At 41.0% G+C, this 27,777-nt stretch overlaps 1 protein-coding gene across 12 annotated transcripts in view; it reads right to left on the reverse strand.

The window, feature by feature from the left end:
• Positions 1 to 394: 394 nt before the first annotated feature.
• The window catches only part of AKAP9 (A-kinase anchoring protein 9), a 164,714-nt gene continuing 137,331 nt past the window's right edge, over positions 395 to 27,777 (reverse strand). For 10 of the 12 annotated variants that reach the window (XM_053265330.1, XM_053265325.1, XM_053265329.1 and 7 more), the window contains 16 exons: positions 22,130 to 22,251; positions 21,643 to 21,834; positions 19,503 to 19,691; positions 18,761 to 18,905; positions 16,623 to 16,818; positions 15,976 to 16,126; positions 12,793 to 13,461; positions 10,979 to 11,193; positions 8,511 to 8,622; positions 7,141 to 7,317; positions 4,804 to 5,004; positions 4,130 to 4,362; positions 3,613 to 3,698; positions 2,944 to 3,067; positions 1,083 to 1,222; positions 395 to 952 (listed from right to left, as the gene is read on the reverse strand). In XM_053265330.1, the coding sequence (XP_053121305.1) occupies positions 909 to 952; positions 1,083 to 1,222; positions 2,944 to 3,067; positions 3,613 to 3,698; positions 4,130 to 4,362; positions 4,804 to 5,004; positions 7,141 to 7,317; positions 8,511 to 8,622; positions 10,979 to 11,193; positions 12,793 to 13,461; positions 15,976 to 16,126; positions 16,623 to 16,818; positions 18,761 to 18,905; positions 19,503 to 19,691; positions 21,643 to 21,834; positions 22,130 to 22,251 (2,996 nt within the window). In that variant the 3' untranslated portion in view covers positions 395 to 908. Of the gene's footprint in view, positions 953 to 1,082; positions 1,223 to 2,943; positions 3,068 to 3,612; positions 3,699 to 4,129; positions 4,363 to 4,803; positions 5,005 to 7,140; positions 7,318 to 8,510; positions 8,623 to 10,978; positions 11,194 to 12,792; positions 13,462 to 15,975; positions 16,127 to 16,622; positions 16,819 to 18,760; positions 18,906 to 19,502; positions 19,692 to 21,642; positions 21,835 to 22,129; positions 22,252 to 27,777 lie in introns of those variants that run through there. The other 2 variants (XM_053265328.1, XR_008310385.1) reach the window with 2 other exon arrangements.

The following is a 27,777-nucleotide window of genomic DNA, read 5'->3' on the forward strand; positions in this document are numbered from 1 at the left end:
CAGTGATCTAAGATTTATGGTGCTGATCATGGCTTGATATCAAGGCATGGTGCCCAGCCAACACGAGCTGGCACACAATGGGTTTACCAGCTTTCATGGGAATGTGTGCTGCTCTGGCTTCCTGGCAGCATAATTAACATGGCTTGATTGCAAAAACCAGTACAAGGATACAGGCCCTCTCAAATACAGAGTACAAACAGGAAGTGTACTACTGTGTGTGTTGATATGTGTGAAGAACTGCATGTGCTTTTATGGCTAAAGAGCCCAACATAATTCATTTGTTTCCCTCCCCCACAGTTCCTGACAAGTAAATGCACTGAAGATTGTATAATGTTGAATTCATTTTAGTCACATAGTACACACAGACCCTATTAAATATATTTGGACACAAGTATTAAAAGGATGAAATCTTTATTTCAGTACTTTGACAAAATACCCATAAAATTCAAAACTTCTAACCTTTACAAAAATAGGTCTCTACAAGTGTTATTTCTCTCTGCAGTGCCAGTAGCAAATAGGATAAAATCATGAAAAGTCCTTCACATAGCCTCATCAGAAAGGGTTGTGCACTTGGAGCTACACATTCAAGCAATCTCAGTACAGAAAAGTTTCATCCTCTCACCCATTTGATAAATACACACTTTTTAAAATAATTTAATGGTTTAAATTAGCATTCCACAAATATACATGAAATTTAAATGATCAGTTCTGAATAACCACAAAAAGTGCTTATATACACAAGTTCCAGTCTCTGTGGAGGTGCCAGCAAGATGCACTGCATACAATCATTGCGCTGTGTTCATGTTGGTCCCACAATATCAGCATACAAAAGCACAGCAGGAGCACAGATTTGCAGAAGGCATTTATTTCATTTGATGTCACTACCAGCGGTGAAGATGTTGCAAAGATTATCTTCTGATACCAGAGTGCAGCTGAGTGTGTGAAGCGGGTGCTGAGAGATAGAAAGGGATACATATTTTGAGTAGGGGGGGAAATGAGGTTTTTACTTCATGGTAACAATGCTAAAGTCTTAAAGAAACTTAAAACTAAAGAACAGGAATGAAATGCCATTCAATGTTTACCTGACTGTACACTTCCAAGTCGCCTCTGTAGAGACTCCAAACGATTGATATAATCTGTTAAAGACCTGTCGGGATCGTAATTTTGCAGCTGAGAACATGCAAGGGAAACTGGGTTTAGATCAGTATGGATGCCCTGGTACCTTGAGGAGAAGAGAGAAGACAAAAGCAACAAAAGAGGTTGGTGAAAAGCTGCCATTAAAAACCTCTTAGGACAAAACCAGTAGATGGATAAAGCTGCTTTCCCTAAGCTTAAAAGCAGAGGAAAGGTTGCTATGTTTTGTGATAAATATGCCCCAAATACCTTGAACAGTACAGCAGGTCTATCAACTTAAAATTCTCAGGTATTGACAGGCTGACATACTGTGTAAGGTATGCCAGTCTAGTAACACTGCCTGCATTCAAGCTGTACAAATATTACACAAGAGTAAGGCCATTATTTGCAATGAATGTATGCTCATGGAACATCATTGTGCAACTTATGTGTGCGCAATGTTATTAGGCTGGCATACTGCTGCACCGTATGTCAGCCACTGTTCTTTAGGTGGTATATGAACACAAGAAACCTGCTGCCAGCTAGCTGCTGAGAGGAGGAACAAAAAACAAAGCATGAAGACAATAGTGGCTCCCGTGACTTGTTCCTTGCATCTGGTATTCTGGTATACAGTCTGAATCTGAAAAACGGAGTTTCCACGTGTTTATCGATGTTTGTTGCTGCTGATAAACTATCATCTATTAATTTGTCTAATTAATTTGGATGGGGCGGTTTATAAATGTAATAAATAAATAAATAATAAATTGTGTGAAGTACTTTCTTTTGTTTGTACTAATCCTTCTGTCACTCAGCGCAATCTGATATGATCCCATTTCACTTTCCCCATATTTGTAATTATGAGCTCTCTTTTGCTACATCTTCTGGTATCCATCTTTCAGTTCCCAAATCTTTGCTAATGAGAAGTTTGTTTATGCCTTTGAAGCAAAACACAGGGTTATCATGTATCTAAAGCAGGTGCAAAGCAACACTTTAAAACCAACCTTTTATTTAGAAAAAGTTGGCTGTCTTCACTCCCTCCAGTGTCCACTGAAGCATATGATGGACCAGAGGGTGTGAGAAGATGCAAAGCAGAAACAGCAGTACTCATGGTTTCCTAATCAGAGTAAGGCCACATGTGGACTGGCAGTTTTTCATGCAATTTTCAAAAGAAACGTGTAAGGATCTGGTACAGTGCCAGAGTGTTATATTCTGTACTCTGCCACAGTTTGGGCCCCAATTCCTTTAGTTCCCTCAGACAATTTGTACTTTAATAGCACTATATCTACATATCTATTCACCTGGACATCTTGTTAATTCCATCCATTTTCATTTTATGTATTTAGATTATTTACATAGTGCTCTTTAAGACTCTCTTTTAGAAGAAGTTATACCCAGCTGCTTCCCAGTTATATTCCAAGCTCTCTCTGCCATACCCTTTCCTGACCAAACTGCTTCAAATGTATTGTATATATAAGTTATGCTATGTAAGAGTTCTTATGCATGGATGTGACTGCATTTCTTTAGGCAAAATTTAAAAGCTGAGCATATAATCAGAAGCAAATATATGTGGTAAGCTTTTGAAGATTAGTATTGCGACAAAGTGACATTAAATGAGAGATATCCAAAATGAGGAAATCTATGTAGACACCGATCTAGACTTTCTGAAACAAGGTAATATTGTTTGATCTCTAACATTTAGTATTCAGAGATATACTGCCTCTGAAATACTGACAGGGTCTGTGCTGTGAAAAATAAGCTATATGCAAAATTATTTTAGTGAACCCTCTTTTCTAGATTTAGATAGAGAATGTACTGTAACTTGTAATTTACCTGTGTTGATAGCTTAGAGGAGATCTGAGGGATTCCAACTCTGATCTGGATCTGTAAGAAGAATGCCTGTGTTCTCCATAAAGTTCCAGTCCACCAGAGAATGAATCAGGCCGTAATTCATTACCTAAATAAACAAGAAAATAATTCACTTCTTGCTAAAGTTAAGCAAACAAAACTTAGTGCTGCATAACAGCCTGCATAACAGCAGCCCCATGTGTGTGGGGGACAATTTTCTCTGATCTGCTCCCCCTCAAAATGCTCTGGGCCATCTGAAAAAATGTCCCTGAGGGACACACAGCCCACAGGAACAAATTTCAGGTGGCACAAGGCATTTCAGGAGGAAGCAAAGACTGGAGAAAACCACCCTCCCCACTTTCTGCACTACGTAATTTTAAAAGCTCTCTGTGGCGTGGACACTTCCTTAGTGTGGTGCTTGGCAACTTAAACACAAAACAAAACACTGACATCCGTACTAACTCTCTTCTTTGCATGGTATAATATTTGTTCCCCTCCCCACTGCCAAAAATAGAGAATGGACCAATATTTATGGAAAGGATCACCAGAATCACATCAGCAAACATTTTCGGTTACTGAAATGAAAGAAAGAGGGTCCAGTCTCTCTGTCCTGTCCCACCTGACCACAAATGTGCACCCATCAATCTTATTTACCTGTGTTTTGGCTAAAACCATCTCTGTTGATGCCTATTAAACTATAACCAGTAACCCGATGCCACCGTCGGACTAGGAACTTCATTCTGCATTTTAAAAACAGAGAAATCATTGTTTATATATTTCTTAACTCTTCACAGAAACTTCATAATTTTACATTGTTGCCACTCAGCTAAACCGATACGGATATAATTCTTATACAATGGGGTTCTTGTGAATATAAAAATTGAGCTGTGCAGAAACTAAACAATATGATGTAAAACTCATGATGATTGCATATTGTTTTGCAAGTTTGTATGGCTTGAGAGATATGGTCTTACAGTAACATAGGCCATTTCTTGTTAAAACTGAAACATATAATTTCAGCTTTTGCTTTCTAGAGATGCCGATGAATAATTCTGTAGATGAACAGGGACTCAGATTTAAATGGAAAAGATGTCGTATTATCATCATCATATTTCTGTATATAGGTTTTGAATTTAGTTCACTTTACGAAAACGAATGTCTTGTATCATACCTTGAAACTGCAATTATCACTCTAGCGGCTGAGCGGAACCGCGTAAAACCCTTTGAACGGCGTGTAATGACCTCTAGGTCTGTGTAGGAAGGCTGCCCGCCCATTCTTGCAATGAGAGATAAGGTGGCTTCTTCACACTCTTGAAAGCCACCCAGTAAGAGCAGCAAATACTTCTTCTGATATATCAGAGCCTTCCGAAAACTCTCTGCTCTCAAATATCTTCCATAAATTCTCTAGGGTGAAAAGGAAATTAATAAAGCAGTAAGAAACAACATTCTTTGTTAAGCCTGATGTTCACATACAGGAAATTCTTTCCAATGATCCTCCAACCTGCAAGTTCTAGGCACTGGGATAGCAATTTGGGCAGCTCCAAACTTTGACTGGCATGGGGAGAGGCTATAACGGCTGCAGGCTCTTCTCACTCACAACTCCAACCAAATGTGAAATACTGACTTTCCCCTTTTCATTCATTCATTCACAGGAAAAGCCAAAATCAAGGATTAAAAAGAGAGAGAGAGGGAGGGAGGGAGGGGTTGCATGGCTGACCTGAACTCAGCAAAGGCAATAAGGTTCCAAATATTTCACCTAACTTAATGCACAAGCAAAACAAGCCCATTTCTTACTGATAAAACAATGCAGTATATCCAAAGAGCAGTCAATGAAAGGCTTCCTACCTTTAAAGCAGCATTTTCTGAATCTGATCCCAGTTCTCTAAGAAAAGCCTCATTCCTTAATTCTGCCTTCAGCTTGGCTAGCTCAGCGTCTGCTTGCTTCAGGGACTGTTGCAGAGTCAATTTCTCTTTGTTCCAGATCTCTCTTTCAGAAGCAATGAGCGCATCAACATTTCCTCCACTGTGCAGTGATGGTCTAAAGGACTTGTGACATTTAAGAAGAAAAACATAACTAAGTCAAACTGGTTTAATGGTTATTATAGCATAGTGTTCCACTGGGCTATCAAGTGAAGTGAACTTTTTTAAGAATAAATGGGAATACTCTTTTCACCAATGGAAGGTACATGTGTAACTCAAGATGTGTTGAATCTACTGAGGTTGGAGAGTGGAACTGCCCCACCCCATCTCCAGGCCTGCCTCATCTCTACAATGGATGCAATCTGCAAATAAGATCTACATGTATAAAGTTTGCTTATCATAAAACCCGAGGATTCAAAACCATGCAACTCAGGATTATGTATATTGGACACTATACCCAAAACTGATTTACACGTTGTGTGGATGCAAGGTGCGCCTTGAGGTATAATTCTGCTTCTCCACACAATCTGAAACGGGTGAATAGGGCACTAAACTCTGTGTAATCTCTTAATAAGATCTCTGTGTAACTGAGGCCCAGCAGTGGAACCTTTAAGAGGTACTCTACTCCCCCCCCGCCAACCCCCCCCAAAAAAACCCCAAAACAAAACACAAACCAGCAGTAGATGATTATCTGAGACCTTTTAATTCAATGGGACTACTTTGAGTAATTTCCCTCATGTCAGCCATTAACTTTAGGACAACTTGTCCTTCTCAGACTATAGGCTGAGCAACGGAACATATTTCTCATTTACAAACAAGTGTGTTTGTTGTTGTTGTTGGTGAAGTGGATAACATATATGACCAGCTTATAAAAGTGGTTACATGCACACTATGATAAGATATCATTTCATGAATGGTTGTCTGTATGCACTCATAGAGGAGGTGAGTCAAAATAATTGCGTATGACTACAGGTGGACCTCGTTATCCTTGGGGGTCCATTTTCCGCTTCAACTGTGGATAACGGAACTGCAGAAAATGAGGCATTGAGGCAATGGGAATTGGGGGTGGGGTAGGTCCCTGGAGGCTAAAAAAATGGCTTAAAACGGCAAAAAACAGCCCTAAACACAGCGAAAAGAGTGTCCTACCATGCTCTGTCCATCTTCAGCTGTCCAGCAATGCCCCTAAAAGTCCCAAAATTGCACCTTTCCTCAAAATGGTGGCTGGAAATGTCTCTGAAGTAAGATATGCAGAAATTAACCCTTCCCTCTCCCACATATACTAAGGTTGGGTGGTCAATTGCTTGACCACAGATATGCAGAGCCGTTGATTAGGGATATGCACAAAACTGGCTGGCCTGGTTTGGTTTGAGGCCGAAGTGGCCTCAAACCCAACTAGGCCAGTTTGGTCTGGCACCCCCTCGGAACCCACTCCCCGGTTTGGTTTGGGTTCAGGGGGGTTGCGGCCCGAAATTTGGAAAAAAAAATTCCCCCAATTTTCGGTCTGCGAACCAACTGAACCAAACCGGGGGTGGTGTTTGGTTCGGGGGTCGAACCGTCAACCCCCCGCAACCAAAACCGCGAACTCCCGAACCTGTTTGCAAATCCCTACCATCGATGTCCAGACTGTGTATAGCGAGGTCCACCTGTATATTATTTGAAAAAGCACTTAAACTTGCAAAGGGAAGAAATATATAAGCTACATAAGCAGTTCAAGAATATGATCTAATATATGAACTGCAAAACATATAAAGGAAGCATGAGTATTGGTTGGTTTGCTCAATCAACTAAGCCACAAAAAATAAGGACTCACTGGCTCACATCCTAGCAAAGTCTGCGTGATCTGTGGAGATGCAGCGGGGGCCCTCACACAACTCCCCCAGTCTTGTGCTCATGCTGTTGTGCAAGAGCGCTAATACTCCTGAGCGCTGCCCATGCTCTGCAAGCACTCTAAGGATGAAACATGTTGCTGATCCTCATCTTCTGGAGCACAGGCAGCGCTTGGAAGTATTAGTGCTCTTGTGCAACAGCATGAATGCATGAGGACTAGGGAAATGGCGTGAGGGCTCCTGCTGATTTGCCACAGACCCTTCTAGTATATGTGTTTTGTTAGGATGTCAGCCACTGTTTCAGTCCCTAAAGGTTCTTAAGCTACTACAGACTTAAACCACTGGGCTTAATAGGTATGTCTTAGTCTGTCCGGACAAATTAGAATTTAAGATGGGATTGAAAGACTATTTCTACTCAAATTAAGAAGAAACATACAGGGTCTCCACAGGATGTTCTCTGCTGATATCGTCTAAGTTCCTCCTCCAGTTTCATGACAGCATTTCTCAAATTGTTCTTTTCCTCACTCAGTCTGCTAACAAAGCCAGTCAATTCAGCATTTTGTTTTAGCAATCTTTCAGTCAATGATGCAGACAGTGGCAATTCTGAATTAATCTAGAAAGGGAAACCAGCAGTATGAGAGCAGTTCAATACAACTCAAGCCCAGCCTCTAGCTTGTTGAACATTACAACTTTTAGAGAATGTAATAGCAGATTGTGCTTCATAAAACTTGGCAAGCAATCCAAATTACAAAAAAAACCCCAAATTAATACACCTTGCATTATGAAGAAAGCCTATTGCTTTTTAAGAACAATTTCATTGCAAGCACGTTCACTTTTCCATAATGGGTTCTTTATATTGTGTGAATAATTGTTTCTAAGAAATTAAGAAGAATGCTACTTTATGTATCAGAAAAAGGTTAGTTGCAGTTATTCCAGATGCCGTTTTTGGTAAGTCATTTCAGGAAATAACACAACCGTTTAACAACTTAACACCATCCTATACTTAGCTAGATGAGTGCTAGGCTAAGGGAAGAGAGCTGGTCTTGTGGTAGCAAGCATGACCTGTCCCCTTTGCTAAGCAGGGCCCACCCTGGTTGCATATGAATGGGAGATCACATGTGAGCACTGTAAGATATTCCCCTTAGGGGATGGAGCCGCTCTGGGAAGAGTAGAAGGTCCCAAGTTCCCTTCCTGGCATCTCCAAGATAGGACTGAGAGAGATTTATGCCTGCAACCCTGGAGAATCTGCTGCCAGTCTGTGCAGACAATACAGAGCTAGATGGACCAATGGTCTGACTCAGTATATGGTAGCTGCCTATGCTCCTATATTCCTAAAGGTAGAGGTAAAGTGTGCCATCAAGTTGGTGTCGACGCCTGGTGACCACAGAGCCCTGTGGTTGTCTTTGGTAGAATACAGGAGGGGTTTACCATTGCCATCTCCTGCGCAGTATGAGATGATGCCTTTCAGCATCTTCCTATATTGCTGCTGCCCCATATAGGTGTTTCCCATAGTCTGGGAAACATACTAGCGGAGATGTGAGCCGGCAACCTCTGGCTTGCTAATCAAGTCATTTCCCTCCTGCAACATTAGGTGGCTTTCCTATATTATTATGTTCCATTTAATTCAGTGCATGGACCTGTGTATAATATTATAGATTGTCAACTCATAACCCTTTCAGAATTCTAGGTTCCATACAATAAATATAGGATAGTTAGAACACCCACAAGGTAATTTAGTAAGCACATGCAATTTCCAAACCAGAAATTCCTCAAAAAAACATTGGTTTCCTCCCCCATACACCTCACCTCTGTTTCCATGTTGGGCAAGCTAGATAACATTTGCAACTGCAAGAGAACTTCTTCAATATTATTTTGTATCCCAACTAAATCTTCATCATCTGCTTTCTCAAATGGTAACCTGGAATAAATCAAAACATCCTGTCACTTGTATAGCATAACAAAATGTTAATGACATAAGCATAGCAGAAGAAAGCTCTGTAGTTTCCATTGCTTTAGTCTCAAGTTTCAAGGATTCTTTAGCATAAATGAATAGAATGTAAATACAAATCTAAAATGTGCCTGAGTGCTATGGCATTTCCATTTTCTATAGCATTGTCTCTAGGGGCTCATCGCTTATATTCATGAATTTACACTACATTCACTCAAGGTCTAGCCAGGTGTTTCTTTGTGTTCACAGATAAATTCCTAGGTTCTCCAGCATTTCCAGTAGCAGGGCCAGGCAAGAGCCATATGGAAACACGTCAGAATAGGCAATGCTAGACTATGTAGACCAATGGGCTGACTGTATAAGGCAGCTTCAAATGTTTAACCCCAGCAAAGCATTCTGAAAAATTGTTTGAATTGGGTTTTATTTATTTATCATATTTCTATACCACCTGATATAGACATCTCTAAGTGGTGTACAAAGTTAAAACATAACAAATATACAACACAGTATAAAACAGTTAAAATCCATAAAACAGATACAACAATTTCTGTGAATAAGAACATTAAATTTAGATTTCAGTCAAAAGCCTGGGAAAACAGGTACGTCTCAAAGTTCTTCCTAAAATCAAGCAGAGAAGAAGATGCTCTTATTTCAAAAGGGAGTATATCTCAGAACCCCAGGGCAGCCAAAGAGAAGGCCCAGTCCCAAGTCGCCACCAAATGAGTCGGCGGCAACCGTAACCAGAACTCTCCAGATTATCTCATTAGCCGACAGGGTTCATGACAGAGAAGGTGTTCTCTTAAGTAAGGGTTTAAAGAAGAAAGAACCCCTTCAACCTCAGAATGTTTGCCTCCTCATATACTAAGAAGGTGGGCGGGGGGGGGGTGCTACAGATTTTGACTAATCTAGACAGCTAGCTAAAATTTATCATTTTCTGATTTCATGCTGAACTTTGGAGGCAAGCAGGCATGATCCCGCAATCCCCAGCCCCAACTGAGGAAAAGAAGAAGAAATCATCCATGTTGTACTCTGTGCGGTGCTGTAAATTACAGCACCGCATAAAAGATTTCCTGCCCTACTCATAACCTTGGAGATGGGGAGGGCCTCACACTGCTGCTTCCTCATTCTTCCACACTGTGTTTGCCATTGTTGCTGCAGCAGCTGATACCGCCTCTCTTCCCTTCTCAGCATCAACTGCTGTTGAGTATGTGACCCACCTCTGCTACCTCCTTCCCCAGCATCAGCTGATACTTAACACGAGAGTGCTGGTGCAGAAATAAAACTACACAAATTCACACTTTGCAGACATTCGCAACTGAGTTCATATGAAGTCCCATAATCCAAATAAATACCTAAACTTCTCTGACATCAGATAAGGAAGATCCTGGAGAGCTTTCACATGCAGAAATCACTGCAGCTTCTCTGTTCCAAGCACTTGACATGGTCTACATGTTAGCTTTCTGAGGAACAGGAATATCCAAATTTTCTTGCAGTATTACATACGGTTGTCCAGGCTGAAGCAAAAGGGCAAAGAGCCTTTGTCCCAAGGTGAATATGATGGATAAAACTCCATATTCCAAACTACTGTTTGGCATGATTTAACTCAATGGATCTGAACCACCTTAAAAATAAAATAGTGTAAACAAGGCCTTTACAACACAATCCTATACACATTTACTCAGAAGTAAGTCTCATCTAACTGGCTTTCTCTCCAGTAAGTGTGTTTAGGATTGCTGCCTTGATTTCAACTTTAATCCAAAAGTTCTGGAAATATATATATTTTTTCAAAGTAAGGTAAAGGTAAAGTGTGCCATCAAGTCAATTTCAACTCCTGGCACCCACAGAACTCTGTGGTTTTCTTCTGGTAGAATACAGGAGGGGTTTACCATTGCCTCCTCCTGCGCAGTATGAGATGATGCCTTTCACTATCTTCCTATATCGCTGCTGCCCGATATAGTAGCAGCGGGGATTTGAACTGGCAACTTTCTGCTTGTTATTTTTATTTATTTATTTATTTATTACATTTATATTCCACTCTTCCTCCAAGGAGCCCAGAGCAGTGTACTACATACTTGAGTTTCGCCTCACAACAACCCTGTGAAGTAGGTTGGTCTGAGAGAGAAGTGACTGGCCCAGAGTCACCCAGCAAGTATCATGGCTGAATGGGGATTTGAAGTCGGGTCTCTCCGGTCCTAGTCCAGCACTCTAACCACTACACCACGCTGGCTCCGTCTGCTGTTAGTCAAGCATTTCCCCACTGTACCACTTAAGGTGACTTTTGCAAAGTAGTAAAAATTATTACTAGTAGCAAGAAAATTAACCTAACCTATGGGCAGCTTTGTTAGCCAGCTGTTTCAGCATGGAAGAGGCATGTCTCAGCTTCTGTCTAACTGCCTGTAGATCTTGGGATTCCTCAGCAGCATCTCCTCCTCCTCTCATACCAATTAGGGCAGAATAGGATAATTCATTTTTTTCGGCTCCTCCCATTTTCTGCTGGAAAACCCACTTTCTTGTTCTCTCACTAGAGGCATCCCAAGTAGTCTGCGTAAGTGAAAAAGAAAGAAAAACCCCCTTGTATTAACTATATACAGAAACCAATAATGAACTAAACTAATGAAAGGATTGACAGCTCTAGACACGCAATAGCAAGATATCCTAACGTACACATAAGATTAAATAGCAGCTTCACTGGGTGCATTTATCAAAAACAAACAAACAGTTTTGGTGAATTTGCATACTTCATGACACAAGGTTGTTCAAAAATAATTTTATATCTCACACACACCGGAACAATGGCCACTTGGCAATATTTAGAATTGATTATATCCTTGACTACTACAGAACTGCTCCGAAAAAACAACAACACTGACTGATATTCACAGCAGGACTATGCTGGCACACAGTGGCTGTGGAGGACAGATAGGAGAAACCTGGCATCTTGTCTCACCAGCCCCTGGTGGCGCAGTGGTAAAACTGCCGCCCTGTAACCAGAAGGTTACAAGTTCGATCCTGACCAGGGACTCAAGGTTGACTCAGCATTCCATCCTTCCGAGGTCGGTAAAATGAGTACCCAGAATGTTGGGGGCAATATACTAAATCATTGTAAACCGCTTAGAGAGCTCCGGCTATAGAGCGGTATATAAATGTAAGTGCTATTGCTATTGCTATCACCTTAGCGAAAGGAGGAAATAGCTGGTCTGGGAAGAGAGCTGGTCTGATGTTACTTGCCCCCTTAAGCTAAGCAGGGTCTCCCTACGAAAGGGAGACTAGAAGTGTGAGCGCTGTAAGATATTCCCCTCAGGAGATGGAGCCATTCTGGGAAGAACATCTAGGCTCCAAGTTCCTTCCCTGGCAACATCTCCAAGACAGGGCTGAGAGAGATTCCTGCCTGCAACCTTGGAGAAGCCACTGCCAGTCTGTGTAGACAATACTGAGTGAGATGGACCACTGGTCTGACTCAATATATGGCAGCTTCCTATGTTCCTAGCTGTGCCCTTGTCCATGGTGGAAGGCAGACAAGGTAAAATGGGGATTCATAGAATTAAATGCTAACATCCAGACTAACGCTGTGCCATTGCACAAGGGGCATCAAGCAACTTCTGACTTTCTCCTTTCCCTCTGAAGCCTACTGTGCCTCCCAAAAATATGTTCTGGGGGCACTGTATATTTTTAGGTTCTGCATAAACAAACAAGTCCACTTTCCTTTACTGTCAGAAGACCTCTGATGATATTTTCGACAAAACTTCCCCAATGAAAGAAACCATTTTTTTGGCTTATATGTGACCAGGTTACATTCCCACCCACCCCGCCCATATCAGAACAGCAAATGATATGGAGAGACTACCTGGCAGACACACAGATTGATAGTCATTTTGCCTCAAGAGAACCAATGCAAAATACTGCGTGTGAACTCTACTAAAAGGATTTTACAAATTACAAACAAACAAACAAAGAACGAATAAATCAAAAGGATAAAACAAAACAAAACATTCTATTGCCAGTGTAGCCCAAATTACAAAGCTCTTAAGTTATTTGGAGAAAGGAAGACTACAAAATTAACAAAACCATTTTTGCTGGAGTCTTAATAAGAGAACCAGCAAAACAGAACTTCATGCTACATGACCCTCTGAGTTACTGTACCTCGTTTAGATTTTGATATGTTGTTTTGTCCATTTTTATTCCTGTCTCTAGCCTCTGCTCTGTTTGTTGTAATTCTTGGATTTTCTCTTGCAATCTTTTCTCTTCACACTGCAGCTGATGAACCTGCTGTCTCTTTTCTCCAAGCTGCCACTGGAGATCTTCCACTTTGGACTCCAGTTCATGCACTTTTTTCTGTGCCAGGATATTAGCATCTTGTTCTGCTTGTAGAGTCTTCCTCTGAACCTGCTTCTCTTTTTCCACCTGTTGTTTCAGTTGCACTGATTCCAGCTTATACCGCTCCATTTCACTAACCAATGCTACTATACGATCGTGCTTTTCACCCAGTTGTTTCTGCAGATCCTGAAGTAATTCTTCAGCTGGTTGAAGAGTTCCATCCTGCCTTTTCTGTTCTGCCATCTGAAGCTGGGCACACAACTCTTTTTCCCTTTCTAGTGCACTATTTATTTCAAGAACTCTGAACCTCTCCGATTCAAGGAGTATCTGAAGCTCAGAGTTACAGCTGCGCTCCTGTGATAACTGGGCTGCATCCAGAGCTTCTTGTGACTCAATCTTCTTTTGCAAATCATTGGACAGCTGTCGCTCAAGCTCCAAAAGATTATTCAACTCTATATTTTTTTCTTGTTCATTCTCAAGAGAAAATTTTAAGTCCTTCCAAGAAAAGATAAAAAGGGATTGATTACACACACCTGAAGATATTATTGACACTTAGAAGCGGTCATAGTGAATAAACTTATTAGATACTTTATTATTCATTTATTATTTATTTATTCGATTTCTATACCGCCCTTCCAAATATGGCTCAGGGCGGTTTACACAGAGAAATAATACATAAATAAGATGGATAACAAAACAAAAAGTTTTTGTTTTTATAACAAAAACTTGGAAAGACCTTGGCCATGTGTGTAGCTTATCTGCTAGCATTTTATTTGAGGGCTTAACTTATGGTATTTACCTGAATCCAGGACTTGTCTCCACTCCCCCACCAAGTTCTTTGTAGGGATGTGCACAATGTTCCGAGCTTGGAATGGGCCATTTTGAGTGTTCTGAGCTTGAAACAGAACACCTTTCAAATGAAGGCCCTGTCTCAAGCTTGGAACGGAATAACCATGATCTGGATCGTGATCTGTTGCAGCCATAAAGGGTTCTGTGCCAACGAAGGATTATTTGAATGGTTCCGACCACCATTTTTCTTTGGAAGCACTGGCATCTGACTGGCTTGCGATCTCCTTGCTTCTTTTTTGATTTGTATAACAAGCCAACCAAGAAACAAAGAAAGATAGCAAACTAAAACAGAAACCAGTGCAAAAACCAGGAAGCAAGGGAAAAACAGACTGCCAAAATGGTACTTGGAATGTGTGGAACACTTGAAACGTTCTGAGCTCATTCTGTCAGAACCACCAGATTGCCCGGTAGTTCTGACAGAACTTTCTGGGGATTTGTGTTCTGTTCCCAGCTTGGAGCAGAATGCAAATCCCATTCCATGCACATTCCTAGTGCTTTGATGTTCGAATTTGGTCTGCTATCTTTATGAAATGGATCATATTGGTTTATAAAAATCCTTCGTCATAATTGCCAACAAAGTTTAATTTGTATCAGAAGACTAGGCATGGAAGCCCTCTTTCCCCTCAAATTTTTGATTTAGCACTAGGACTACTGGCAATTGCCATCTATCATGATTATGACATTCAATTATACTGACAGACTGGGTAAAATCAGGGCAATAAGCAAAGTTTCAGAGGATCCTGGGACAAAATGTGGACCCTGCCTCCCCCACTTTCTTTATCGGAGACGCGGGAGGGGGATAGCAAAGAGCAAGTTGTCACCCAGCCGGAGGCCCCCTCCCTCAGGGGCCTAGGGACATCACCCCCTGCCCAGTTCAATTATAGCTATGCCCCTGGGTAAAATATAAGCTTTTCATATATGGGAGATTATTTACTTACTCTCTCTGCTTCTTCAAATTCGATTCCTAAATGTCTAGCACTGATAAACACATTTGGATTACTTTTACTGTGTGTTATTAATTGGTTCATGTCTGCAGCTAATATGGAAGTAATATGGCAAGAACACTGCCTGACATCCTAACTAAATTACTCAACAGAAGTCCTATTGAAACTAAGCAGTCCTTTAGAGTAACTCCTGAGTAATACCAATTTAGTAAGTATGTCAGTCACTGTTTGACCAAATGCCCCATGTATCAATGGAAACCTAACAAGTTTGTGTATCTTTATGTGCTCATATCCAGTTTATAGAATCTATGGTTAAGATAAATTTAGATATGAAACTCTTTTAAAAGGTCTTGATTTAAATAAATTAATCATTTACTTTGAAGGCAGATCAATATTGTGATAATGAATATACAATCTTATTTACATAATTATTTATTATTTATTATTAGAACTTTTATACCACCCTTCCAAAAGGCTTAGGGCGGTTTACATTAAAACACCATTAAAATCAATTAATAATTAAACAAAAATTATAAGCATAAAACAATGATTAACAATTAAAAACATCATAAAACAACAATTAAGTAATCAGAACAATTTAAAAACAAGTTTTAAAAAGCTGAGAAAGCCTGGTTGAAGAGATATGTTTTCAGGTGTTTTCTGAAAATTGCCAGAGATGGGGAAGATCGTATCTCAGCAGGGAGCGCATTCCACAATCTCGGGGCAGCAGCCGAGAAGGCCCGTCTCTGTGTAGCCACCAAACGAGTTGGTGGCAACTGGAGACGGACCTCCTCAAGTGACCTCAGCGGCCGGTGGGGCTCATAGCGAAGAAGACGCTCTCTTAAATACCCAGGGCCTAAGCCGTTTAGGGCTTTATAAGTTATGACTAGCACTTTGTATTTTGCCCGGAAACCTATTGGCAGCCAGTGTAACTCCATCAACAAAGGAGTAATGTGGTCTCTCTGAGATGACCCAGAGACATCATTATACATTAACCATCCTTCCTACAGTAGCTTTCCCCCATAAATGTGATCCTTTAGACATTTTTGTGAACATTAAAAGCATAATGGAAGACAGCAGACTGAACCCAAAACTGCACAATGCACCATTTTTTTAAAAAAAACATAAAGATAAGAATGAATGGCTAAAGATGTAAAATGTGGGGTTTATTAATACATCCTTCATGTTCAGGGTATTTTCAGCCAGGATTGGTTACCTCAAGCTCTTCTTTTCCTCTTTCCTCACTGCGTTCCATTTTTGTCTTCTCTTTCTCCAATGTCCACTGAAGCTCTCTTGATTTCTTCTGTTCACTCACCAATGTGTCTGTTAACATATGTAGTTCTGCCGTTTTTTCTTTAAGCTCATTTCTGACAAAAACCAAGGTAAGATTCCTTGATAAATTGTGTTTGAAAAATAAACTAGAATAGGAGAAAAAGATCTACAGTACATTTGTCTACCCCCTGAGGGGAGCTTACCAGCCAAATACAGAGTTCTTAACTTCATGCTTGCCTCCCAATGTTAATGTGGCAATGGACACGTATGGAAGAGTTAGTGGGTGGGAGGTGGTGCTAAACCTTTCCTCCTTATTCTCCCCTACAAATACTTCTTCCACCCTCATTACCTTTGTAAAAATGAATTTGGAAACATGTGCTTGCCACGCTATGTACTTTTGGCCCAAGTAGTTATGACGCTTGCAGTTTTGCTACATTTAAAAATCAAAGAATAAATCCAGTGAGTTTGTATTGAAAATGATGTTTGACCATCTTCATTAGAATATACTACTCTCTCACTTGAATTGGCCTGAATATCAGGTTTACTGTATGACCAGAATAGCTGTAGAAAAGTCACCCCTGAAAACCTCACCTGATGGCTTCCAGATCTCTTAAGTGCTTGTGCTGGGCTTTAAGTGTTGTTTCCAGTTCTAGTTTAGTTTGTCCAAGTTCATTCTTCAGCTCTGCAACCACCATCTTCTCGGAACTCAACTGCTCCTGAAGCTCAGCTGCTTTGTCTTTTGTACTACTAAGCTCCATTTGCATCTCTGTGTTATATTCCAGCAATTCTAGAGAGTCCATAGTCAGACAATAAGGAACTGACTGCAAACACCTATCGTATTTGATGAAATAGCCCACCTCGAGCAGAGGGCTAGAATACATGTCTTCAACACTAGCAAATGAAGAAAGACCGACCACATCGTGTCCTTCAGTGCAGACAGTATGTCATTATGAACTGTGAATTAACCCATTACAAGTATTGGCTAACCTGGGATGATCTTTAGCGCATCTAGCAAATAATGCCTACTGTCAACCAACCAACCAAGCTTTATTATGGTCGTAGACCAGCATAAAATTACATGTTAAAAAAGTACAAGTGATTGAAGGTGGTTACATATAAGATAATGCATATTAGTGATTAAAAATACGAATTGTGCTAAAACACTAAAAATACTAAGAATGAGAAAATAAAATACTATTACTATTATATTAAAAAGTCATAAAATGAATAAAAGGCATTGTAAAGGGGGGCATAAAATAGTAAGGTTAAAAGAAACTAGTGGGGAGATAAATATACTAAGAATGTAATAAAACTGGAAAAGCCAGAATAGAAGCTATATGAAACAGTAAAAAGCAATTAAAAAAGAGTAAAATGGAGGCATGAACAGTTGCAGGGCCAACCCAGGGTCACCGGGAGTCATATTAGGACTAACAGGGCTCACAGCCCGTCATCTGCCAACGAATGCCGATCGCAGCCGCACAGTACCTGCTGACGCTATATGTAATGGCAGGCTTAGAATGCCTACTGTTATTGGCAATATTCTCCCAGCCATGCTCCCTGTGATACTTTTATCAGGAACTGAATCAAACCAAGTACATATCAAGCATGTGCCTAACAATTTTCCTGCAGGAGAAGCCAAGACTTGACCTCACATGGCCCAGAATGCACATCAAGAGGCTCAAACCCATGGTCCTCTGACACTGTTAGCAAGGTTCTGTTTCTGACTGAGCTGTCTGGCTAGTTTAAGGCCTGCCTTAAATCAAACTGGTCTACCTAATTCTAACTAGAAGCCTCTTACCAAGGTCTAAGACAGAGCTACTCAGCTTTGGTCCTCAAGGTGTTTTTGGACTACAGCTCCCAGCACACCCCGTTAGGGATGTGTGAACCGGCTCTAGGTTGAGCCGGTTTGCCATTGAACTGGTTCGGCTCAAGGGTTTTCCCTTGAGCTGAACAACACCCCCCCACCCCCCGCAAGCCAACTTGAGGTTCTAAATTAAAAAAAAAAATTTTTTTTAAACTCACTGCCATGATGCCACTGATCTGCTGGCCTTGTGGGGTGCTGGTGCAGCCGTGGGTGTGTGTTCCTCCTTAGTCTCCCTCTCCCCTCGGGTTCTGCAAGGGTCATTTTGGCCTGTTCTGGCCCTTTTACCGGTGCCGGCAGCCATTTTGGAGGCTGTCGCACATGCTCCTTGGCCATTTGCCTGGGTGGGTCATGACCACATGGCCACTTCAATGCCCCCAAACAGCCCGGTTCAGTTCAAGTCCGGTGCGGATTCAAACTGAACTGGGCAGACGAGTTTTGTGTACGCTCCATCCCCAGTCACAGTGGCCAATAGTCAGACATGATGGGAGTTGTAGGTCAACATCTGCAGGAGGGCTAAAGTTGAGTAGCCCTAGTCTAAGGCAAAGATCTTTCTTAGCCTTGCTGCCTGAGTTCCTTTACTCAAGAATACCTGAAATGAACACAGCAGAAGCATTCCACGTGTCTACTACTGAGCTACTGGTCTCATTTGGTGTTCTTAATTTTACTATGCTGAGAAATTACACAAGCTTATTCATGATAAATCATTTTAAAAATAATTTTGGCCCTACAAAGAAAGTCAGTCTGAAGGAACAAGAAAAGACACTTAGCTATAATGAAAACATAAGTAAATAAACGTCAACGTAAACAAGTTGCATGTAAGTACACAAGCACACGCAGCAAAGCAAACTATAACCACGTAACTTACCTTGACATTTTGGTTCTATTTCCAGTTCCTTCTCTGGATCAGTTCTCCTGTTGTTCAGCTGAGCATGCAATGATCTGATTTCCATTAAGAAACTCCTTCTGTCTGCATTCTGAATGCAATCCAAAGCAGATTTCTGATATGTGCCCTGTAATTAGTAATTATATACAGTTAATAATAATTATAACTGAATACCAAACAGTATGCCATGATCTCAATTATTATTGATCTGACACGCTGGCACAAGGGGCAGTACTGGTGTCAAGATTCAGAAGCACCGTCTATCGCCCTCCCAGCTGGCGAGCAGTTTGTTTATCAGCCGAATGGGTGCCCTACAAGGTGGTGAAAAGGTGTCTTGGAGGTGGGGCAGAGCAACCCTTTGGTCCTTGTCCTTGGGCTGTCAGGGACCAAAGGGCTGCTATGTCCCGCCTCCAGGGCACCTTCTCACCACCTCGTAGGGCACTCACTTGGCTGATGAACAAACCGCTTGCCAGCTGGGAGGGTGACAGACAGTGCTTCTGAGTCTTGACACCAGTCACGCTTCTTGTGCCGGCTTCAGCACATTGACACAGAGGGCGTGGCCAGCACTGGAGTACTGCTGCACCACTTGCTCCTCCCAGTTCACATGCGGTTCCTTTGCCAGCTGGGTGCTTAAGTCCTTTGTGCTTCTTTATTTCAAAAGTTAAAACATTCCACTAGGAGAGAATAATCATTGGGTATGTGTGTATGTACGCACAGATCTCACCTGTTCCTGAAGTCTCTTTTCCAGTTGATCTATTAGTGTCATGGCATCCCTGATGCCTACTCCAGCCAATTCTGTTTGAAATGCTGCTAGAAGAACATCCTTTTCCTTTTGGAACACTTGCTGAACAGCATACAGGAGTTCAGTTCGCCAGTGTGAGACACCTTCAGAAGATTCAGATCCTGCATGGAACTACAATGACATGAAAGCCATTAAATAGTGATTGAACAGAATACAATGGTGTTTCTGGTCGACCTACTGGCTTTTTATTTATACATACAAACAGATTTGTATTCAAGAGCGAGTTGGTTCACCTCTGTGGCAATATGATGGTATGGCCTTCAGCCTTACATCCAGAAATTAACTGGTAGGTGAATAGCAATCTTAATAAGATTAGGATGTTAGATGATCAATTATTATTATTTATTACATTCGTTATATTTTTATTTTATTTAAAATATTTCTATACCACCCAAAACTTGCGTCTCTGGGTGGTTTACAATTAAAATATTATTATTTATTTATAAATACATAAATAAAATATTTATATATTATTATTTCTTGTTTACACAGTCAGACAGGTGTTATTGACTGGTTTGTTTTATCCAGACATATTATATTATATTATTATTATTTATTGTGATTTGTGATGTAGTGATTGCATTTTACAATGTGATAATTAAGTAATATATTCCTTTCAATATTCTGGGAAAATTACCACAAGTACACAGATACAGAAGTTAGGGAAGACCTTTTGTGGTCACATATACTTATACCAGGGCATGAAGTTGATATTAGAGTAATGGTCATTGCTATTTGTTTCCAATAAAACTAGGGGTGAGAAGCAGAGTCAATTCTGAACCCTGGAAGGGTTCATTGGATACTTTGGAAACTCATTTTTTCCTTCATAAAACTCATGTTTCAGTTGCCATTCACTTTAACTTACACATGGATTAGAAACTGAATCATGTTTGAAAGGTTTGTTCTAGTTAGCTAACAAACCAGTTTGTATGTAGGGGAAATTGTGGTTTGCTCTTAAAGTGATAATGGAAGCTGTCACTCTCCTTTCATGAGGGAGGGGGGAGTGCACAAGTCCACAGCTTCTTTAGATTTCCCCCCCCCATGTAGTGCTAAATCATGCATTAGTGCATTTTCTGAACCTGATCAAAGAGTAAGGACCAGAATCTGAAGAGCAGATTGATTACCTTTGTATGACTGGTCACTTTGCCTTTTGCTATTGCTTCCCAGTGGACTTTCTCCTTTCAAATGCTTCAAAGCCACTTTTGTATCAAGCCAGTTTAAAAAGCAATTTGTGATGTGACAGGCTAATGTCCAAAGCCCAAAGGACAAATGTCCTGCTGGATGTGAACAAGCTCTTGCTTATCCCCAGAGGAGCTCTCTGAATTGAAGCCCTTGACTTAACATGATTGTTTCCTTAGTTACACTCAGAATTAGTCTGTATGGTACTTTCTCATCTCAAGTTACTATGGTCAAACTTGAGATTCACTTCCATAGAGAAGTAAACTGGGAATACAACAATCTTTTATACCCAACAAGCAATTTAAATGTGTAGCTTTTCATGAATTTCCTCAATGGAAAATTAATTTATGTGAGAAAAAGTGAACAATGCTGGTACAGGGTCTGAATCACTATTTTATTTATTTTTGCATTTTTATTACATCTCTCATCTTATGTAAGCCAAGAAGTCTTAGAAAGAGTTAAAACACTGACCAATAATTAATAAAACTAAATTACAGTTAAGTGTACTTACTCCAGATACAGAAGCTAAACCACAACTGTATCTATAGCAGCAGATAAAATCCCACCTCCCACCCCCCAAATCTTCTCATGGCCAAAGGCCTGGAGGAAGAGTGAGATCTTAACCTACTTGCAAAAGGCCACCAGGGAATGTGAAAATGTGAGTTTCCACAGAAAGGGAGTTCCACAGTCTGGGAGCAACCACTGAGAAGGCCCTGTTCCACACCCCCCATAAGCAGGTCTCTGTTGACATTGACACATGGAGCAGAGCCTCCCCAGAAGATCTTGTAAGGTAGGTAGGTTTACTTGGGAATAGGCAATCCTTTTACATATCTATGACCCAAGTCATCTAGGGCTTTAAAGGGCAAAGCAACTTTATAATTACCTCTGCTTCCCTGTGAAACTGCATTTTGGCAATTAAATCCTTCAGAGATGAAACAGTGCTCAGGAAAGATTTACGTTCTTCCAGCCACAATTCTGGCCGTTGTTTAAGAGGAAGTACATCACTTTCATTGAAAGGAAATTCTGTGAGAGAGAGCACCTGTACACCTTCCTGGTGAATAGCACTTAACAATCCCTATTAAGAAAAAAAGTCCAAAAACTTTTATAAAATCATGTCATTTATTGTTTACTGCGTCAAGAACATCCTGTCATAGCATTCCGGCAAAAATAAGCAATGTGGATGAAAAGACTGTAACTAAGGAGAAACTGGCTTATATAACCTATCATAACTGAAGTCTAAATGACAGAAAGCACATGATACAGACAGACAATCTTATCTCAGCAACAGTTGCTGAGGATCCTTGACCCAGATTATCTTGTTTTTTTAGGAATTTAGAATTTTAGGAAAAATTCTAGCAGCTCTGATTTACCTTTATTTTCTTTGGAAGAAAATCTGTTGCAGCTTCACCATCATCTCCTATTCCTTCCAATACAGTATCTGATCCTTGACTTGGTGCAAGATATGCTCCTTGGCTCCAGTCTGAACTAGAGTCTAAAATAAGTGATAATTCATGATAGCTCAGCTTGACAACAGTGAATTCAATTTATCTGATGTTTAACTGAACTATGCAGAGCTTTTTTAAGCCTAACAAAATACTTCAAATGTAGAAAATACAACAGGCAGCCTTGGCACTTAGGGTATTTTTAAAGTTGGGAGACCCTATATATCTAATGGATTTAACCTTTTTTCTGGGCTGGGTAGATGACCAAATACAATTCTGAATAGAAGCTTCACTACATTGTAAATATTTATGCAAGAATCATAGGGCAAAGGACCTGGTTTTGTGATAACTTTGTAAGAGGTAGGTAGAGATGAGCTTATAAAAGTAGACAGCTCTGAAACAAAACTTTAATGTTAGCTTGTTTAACTTTAATAGTCTTGTTTTACATTGTATCTATTTTATTAATGTTGTGAGCTGCTCCAAGCAGTAGTGTACTGAAGGGGCGGAGTATAAATTTTTTAAATAAATAAATAAAATAAACATGTTTACTTTTCTTTTTATACATTTTAGAGAAGAATAAAATATGGGTATTAGATCAGAAGCAGGAGACTAGGCAGAAATGTGGTAGGACTGACAAAGGTATGAAGGAGGACAGGGAAATTGCACAGAAGCTAAATGAATCCACAGCACTGGACTCCAATGTAGCTTATAGATGGGAATGTCAAAGCTCTTCACCCTAGGCATTCATGGAATAAGACGACAGATCTTCTTATGGATTGGGAAGTGTTACAGAACAACAAAGGGCAAGGGTTTTCAAAACACGGGATAGCAAGCAGTGAGATCTTCACTGGCTCCCCCAATAATCTTTACTGGGACTGGTGATGCTGAACATTTATAAATGAACTATCTTGTGTCAAGATTAAACAGTGAGATAGCCAAGTTTGGGGATGACACTGAATTATTCAGGCTGGTGATAACCAAACCAGGCTGTGAAGTACTTCAGACGAAACTCTCCATATCTCTCTGGATTAAATGAAACAATTAAAAAATGCTGCTCATGTTGCTAACTGGGGGAGGACATATCATAACTAATACAACTTCAAAGTGATGCACAGTGGGGCAAAAATCTCCAAATTTAACATATTAAAATGACAGGAAATGACAGATGGTTATCCAAAGCAAATTTGATAAATGAAATAAATAAATACCACCCAGGAAAGCAATCTTGGGTGTTGTGGTGGGCAGTGAAAACTTCAACTCAAAGTGCAGTTGTAACAATTCAGTTTGAGGCATTAGTAGGAAAGGGATTCAAAGTAAAAATTATTAGTATCACAATGCCTTTATATAAAGCTATGGTACTGCCACATTTGGAATACTGGGGAGAGGAACCCAAGGCTGTCTACTCCACCATGGTGTGAGTATTATGCATTTGGTTTTGTATTGTAAGATTTTGCAGAGGATATATGACAGGAGAGGAAAGGGCGGGAAGAGGTAGTAGAGAAAAGGCATCTCCCAGAGAGTCCTTGCCCATTGTTGCCCTGGAGCAGAAGAGGGCACATTTCCCGTTGTGCTGAGTTGCAAAGAGGTCCACCTGGGGAGTCCCCTAGCATGGGAAGAGACTGGAGAGGATGTCGTGGTTGACTTCCCATACATGTTGGCAGGACAGATCTATTTCCCTGCTAAGATTGTCTGCCAAGACATTGTCAGCACCCTTTATGTGAAGAGCTATTGGGTAGATGTGATGGTTTATTGACCAATCCCAAAGTTGAGTGGAAAGGTTGCAGAGTGATCTGGAAATTGTACTGCTTTGATGGTTGATGTAAGGAATGGTGGTTGTGTTGTCCAGCAGGACCGTTTTGCCACTCAGGATCGGTAGGAATGACTTAAGAGAACAGCCAAGAGTTCTCCAAGTATAGGCACCTGTTGTGACAGTCACTGAGGGAATAGGAGGCTGAAACAGTATGCCTGCTGTTAGATTCTCTGGAAGAGTTCACCAGAGCAGGGAGTCCAGAATTGTCTGTGGTAACAGAAGTTGTAGCCACTGGCTGTTCACATGTGGCCTGAATTTTGAAAGGAACCACAACTGGAGTCATCGCATATACAGTCTGGTATAATGAATATTCGTGGTGCAAGAAGCCATCAGGCCCAAGAGGTGTTGGATGGACTGCACCCCCTGGGTGGGACTGGTCCTGAAGGATTGGATCAAACATATAATGGAGTGCCATCCTTTCTCTAGCAGAAAGGCTCCCTTTGCAGTTGTGTCCAAGATGGCACCTATGTAAGTTCGAAAAATCTGGGGAACCAGGGAGGATTTCCCCCCCAGTTTACCTATATGCCCAGATTCTTTAGGAGAGCACTGTTTGGATGTGCTTAGGAGCAGTGCTTTGTCTGGAGAGGTGACCAATCAACCATCTAGATAGGCAAAGGCTGAGAGGGCCTTCATCCTAAGGTGGGCAATGATGGCACTCATATATTTTGTATATGTGGGGCAGTGGAGAGTCTGAAGGGGAGGACCACATACTGGTAAACATGATCCCCCATGGTGAACTGCAGGTATTTCTTCTGTCTCAGGTGAATCTTTACATGAAAGTAGGCATCTTTGAGATCTGGTGTGGCAAGCCATGCCTCCTCTGAGATGGAGGAGCCGTTGTAGAGTGAGCATTCAAATTTTTTTTTCATGTGAATGAATTTGTTGAGGAGACGAAGATCCAGTATAGGTTGGAGACTGCTGTCTCTTTTTGCAACTACCTGGAATAAAACTCTGCCCATTGGTTCTTCTTCAAAAGTGGCTTTATCGCCCGTTTGGATAACAGTTCCTGGACTTCTGTTAACAGTGTAGGTGTTGACAGATTGTGTTTTATTCCAAGGAAAGAGGTGTGTGTGTTGTGTATGGCGTAGCCAGTGAAGGTAATGCCTAGTACCCAGGTGTTGGAAGTAGTAAGATGCCAGGTGGGGAGAAAGGGGGTGAGATCTATGGGACCAGAGATATCGACAGGCAGGGGAACTGGGAAGTAAAAGACTCTGCTTGGATTGGTCTTTGGTAGATGTCCTTTGTTGAGGACATTGCCTTTGTGGGAACAAACATTTTTGCGTATTTTGGATAGACTTCTGGAGTGTCTGTGGCCAGAACAGCCTTATTGGTAATGTGGTCTGTCAAACTTTCTAAACCTCTGAGTCTGATATTGCTGCGTAGGAGAGGAAGGGAAGGTTTCTGCAATAAATTTTGATTTTTCATTCGTTGTATAGTCTCATCCATTTGAGAACTAAATAGATGGTCCCCATAGAAGGGGAGAGGTCTTCAATTTTGTCTCACATGTCTTGTTTAAAGGAAGAACGACAGAGTCATGCATGTTGCCGTAAGGAAGTGGCACTAGCCAATGTTCTAGATTCAGTTTCCATAAGGTGTTTTGCAGTGCTAAGATTCTGGTGCATTATGTCTGCAGACTTAGCCAGCATGTATTTGAATCTGTTTCAGACAGAGTCAGGGAAGTCCTTGAGGTCATCTTTGAAACCCACCCAGGATGGGATAGTGGAACTTGGCCATGCAGGCCATATAGTTAACTATTTTCATAGCCAGAGATGAAGAAGAACAGAACATCTGGCTGACAGAGTCCAACTTTCTGCCCTCTTTATCGACAGGAGCAGAATGCTTCTGGCCTGTTTTACTGCTCATTGCACAATCTATAACTAGGGATTTCGGTGGGGGATACTTGAAGAGAAATTTGCATTAATTCTCCTGGATCTGGCAGAAATGCTCTAGAAGCTGGAAAGTAGGAGGAGGAGGAAGATGGAGCTTCCCACACTGACTTAGCAGAGTGGATAAGCACTGGGAAGAGTAGCAGGGCGAGAAATTGAATCTTTCCTTCCATGATGGATTTGGCAAATAAGTTGGGAGTTGCTCGAGCCAGGGAAGCAGAAGGTGTTTTAGGGATCTGCAAAGCACCTGAGCTAGAATCATCATCTATGATGAGGCCATGGAGAGAAAAGCTCCTAGATATTGATTCAGGTGGTTGCGCTGGGGATCTCAATAAAGACTTAATGCTGCAGAGAGGAAAATCCTTCTACACCAATGGTGTCGATGGGAAGTGAGATCCGAATACCGTAGATGAAGGAAATGACAGTTGAACAGGCAGGTCCCTCGGTGATGTGTGGTCAGCAGAGAGCGATGGAGGCGTCAACAACGGTGATGTCGAGGACCCTGTAGGGAAGCATAGGCAGGGCCGACAGCTCCAAGACTGGGATTGACAGCAGCGCTGAGAACTGAGAAGCTGAGGCCCAAAGAGTAGAAAGTGGCTCAATAATCTCAAAAGAAGAAAAAGAGTGAGAATGAACAATCTGAACAACCAATGGGGACGGTGTCAACGAAGTAGATGGGCAACAGTCCCCAGGAGTTGAAGGTTGAGTGTGGCTCGATGTCAAGGTTGATGGAAGCATCAGTGTCAGTGACAGTGGTCAGACCGAGAACGATACAGTAGGTTGATGGGTTTTTATTGCCAGAGGAGTAGAACATACTGTGGTGCCCAAATCCATGGCTGTCAATGTAAATGCCGACGATAAGGACGAAGTATTTCAGCTTTTGGACATTGATATAGAATCTTCTTCCAGGCATTTTTGTTTCTTATGGTGCTTGTGGTGGCCACTGTTTGAAATGTATCTGGAATGCCTGCTCCCTTGGCAAATCTGAAGAATTTTCTTCTCAGATATGGGAGCCATTTATTCAATATAACATATCACAGGGTTTGGTTCCTAATACAAGATTCGGTTTCTATTTGTAGAGAAATTTAATGTAAATTGCTCTGTGTAGATAGCAGGTGTACCAATGTTGTTATTGTTCTTACTGTTAATTTTTTAGTTCTGCAGCCATTTATCTTCAGAGTGGAGAAGGCGGTGGGGAGAAAGATGGTGGTGGAAAGAATTCAGGCAGATGTATACAGATTGTAATGAGAATCTTTATAATTGCTTTGTTTGATTAGTTTCTTTTTTCCTTTTCTTTTCTATTTTCTATTTTTCTTATGTTTCTCTGTTTATATTGTAGATAAAAAAATAAAAATCAATAATAGTAATAATAATTAATAAATAAAAAAGAAATGTATTTGGGTTTTTTGAAGGTGGCTTGATCAGAAACACCCAAGGTGGTTTTCGAAGTTGAGCCCGACTTCGATAGCATCAATAGATGTTGATGATAGAGGTGATCGTGGCATTGGGGTTGGTGGGCATAAAGCTTGTTCATAAAGGGCTGCTCTCAAACACAATTCCCTGCTCTTCTAAGTTTGTTTCAAAAACAATATACAAATTTTGCAGGTGCGTGAGTTGTGGTCTTCCCTTAGGCAAAGTAGGCAGAGGTCACGCCTGTCTGAAGAGGGGAGAGTCCCGCGGCAAGAGCAACAGCGTTTAAAAGTCTTTTTAGAGTCCATAGAGACAAGGCCAGGACACAAGGCAAAGAATAGTCAGAGGAAAAATAAAGGTCACATGGAATAATAGCAAACCGTAATTTTTTATCCTTCCAGAACGGAGCACAACAAGTAAATCCTGAGGGATGCATCCACAATGGCAGCTGAGAAGGAACTGAGCCAGGA

Source organism: Hemicordylus capensis, chromosome 6, assembly GCF_027244095.1.
Source record: "Hemicordylus capensis ecotype Gifberg chromosome 6, rHemCap1.1.pri, whole genome shotgun sequence".
Lineage (NCBI taxonomy): Eukaryota > Metazoa > Chordata > Lepidosauria > Squamata > Cordylidae > Hemicordylus > Hemicordylus capensis.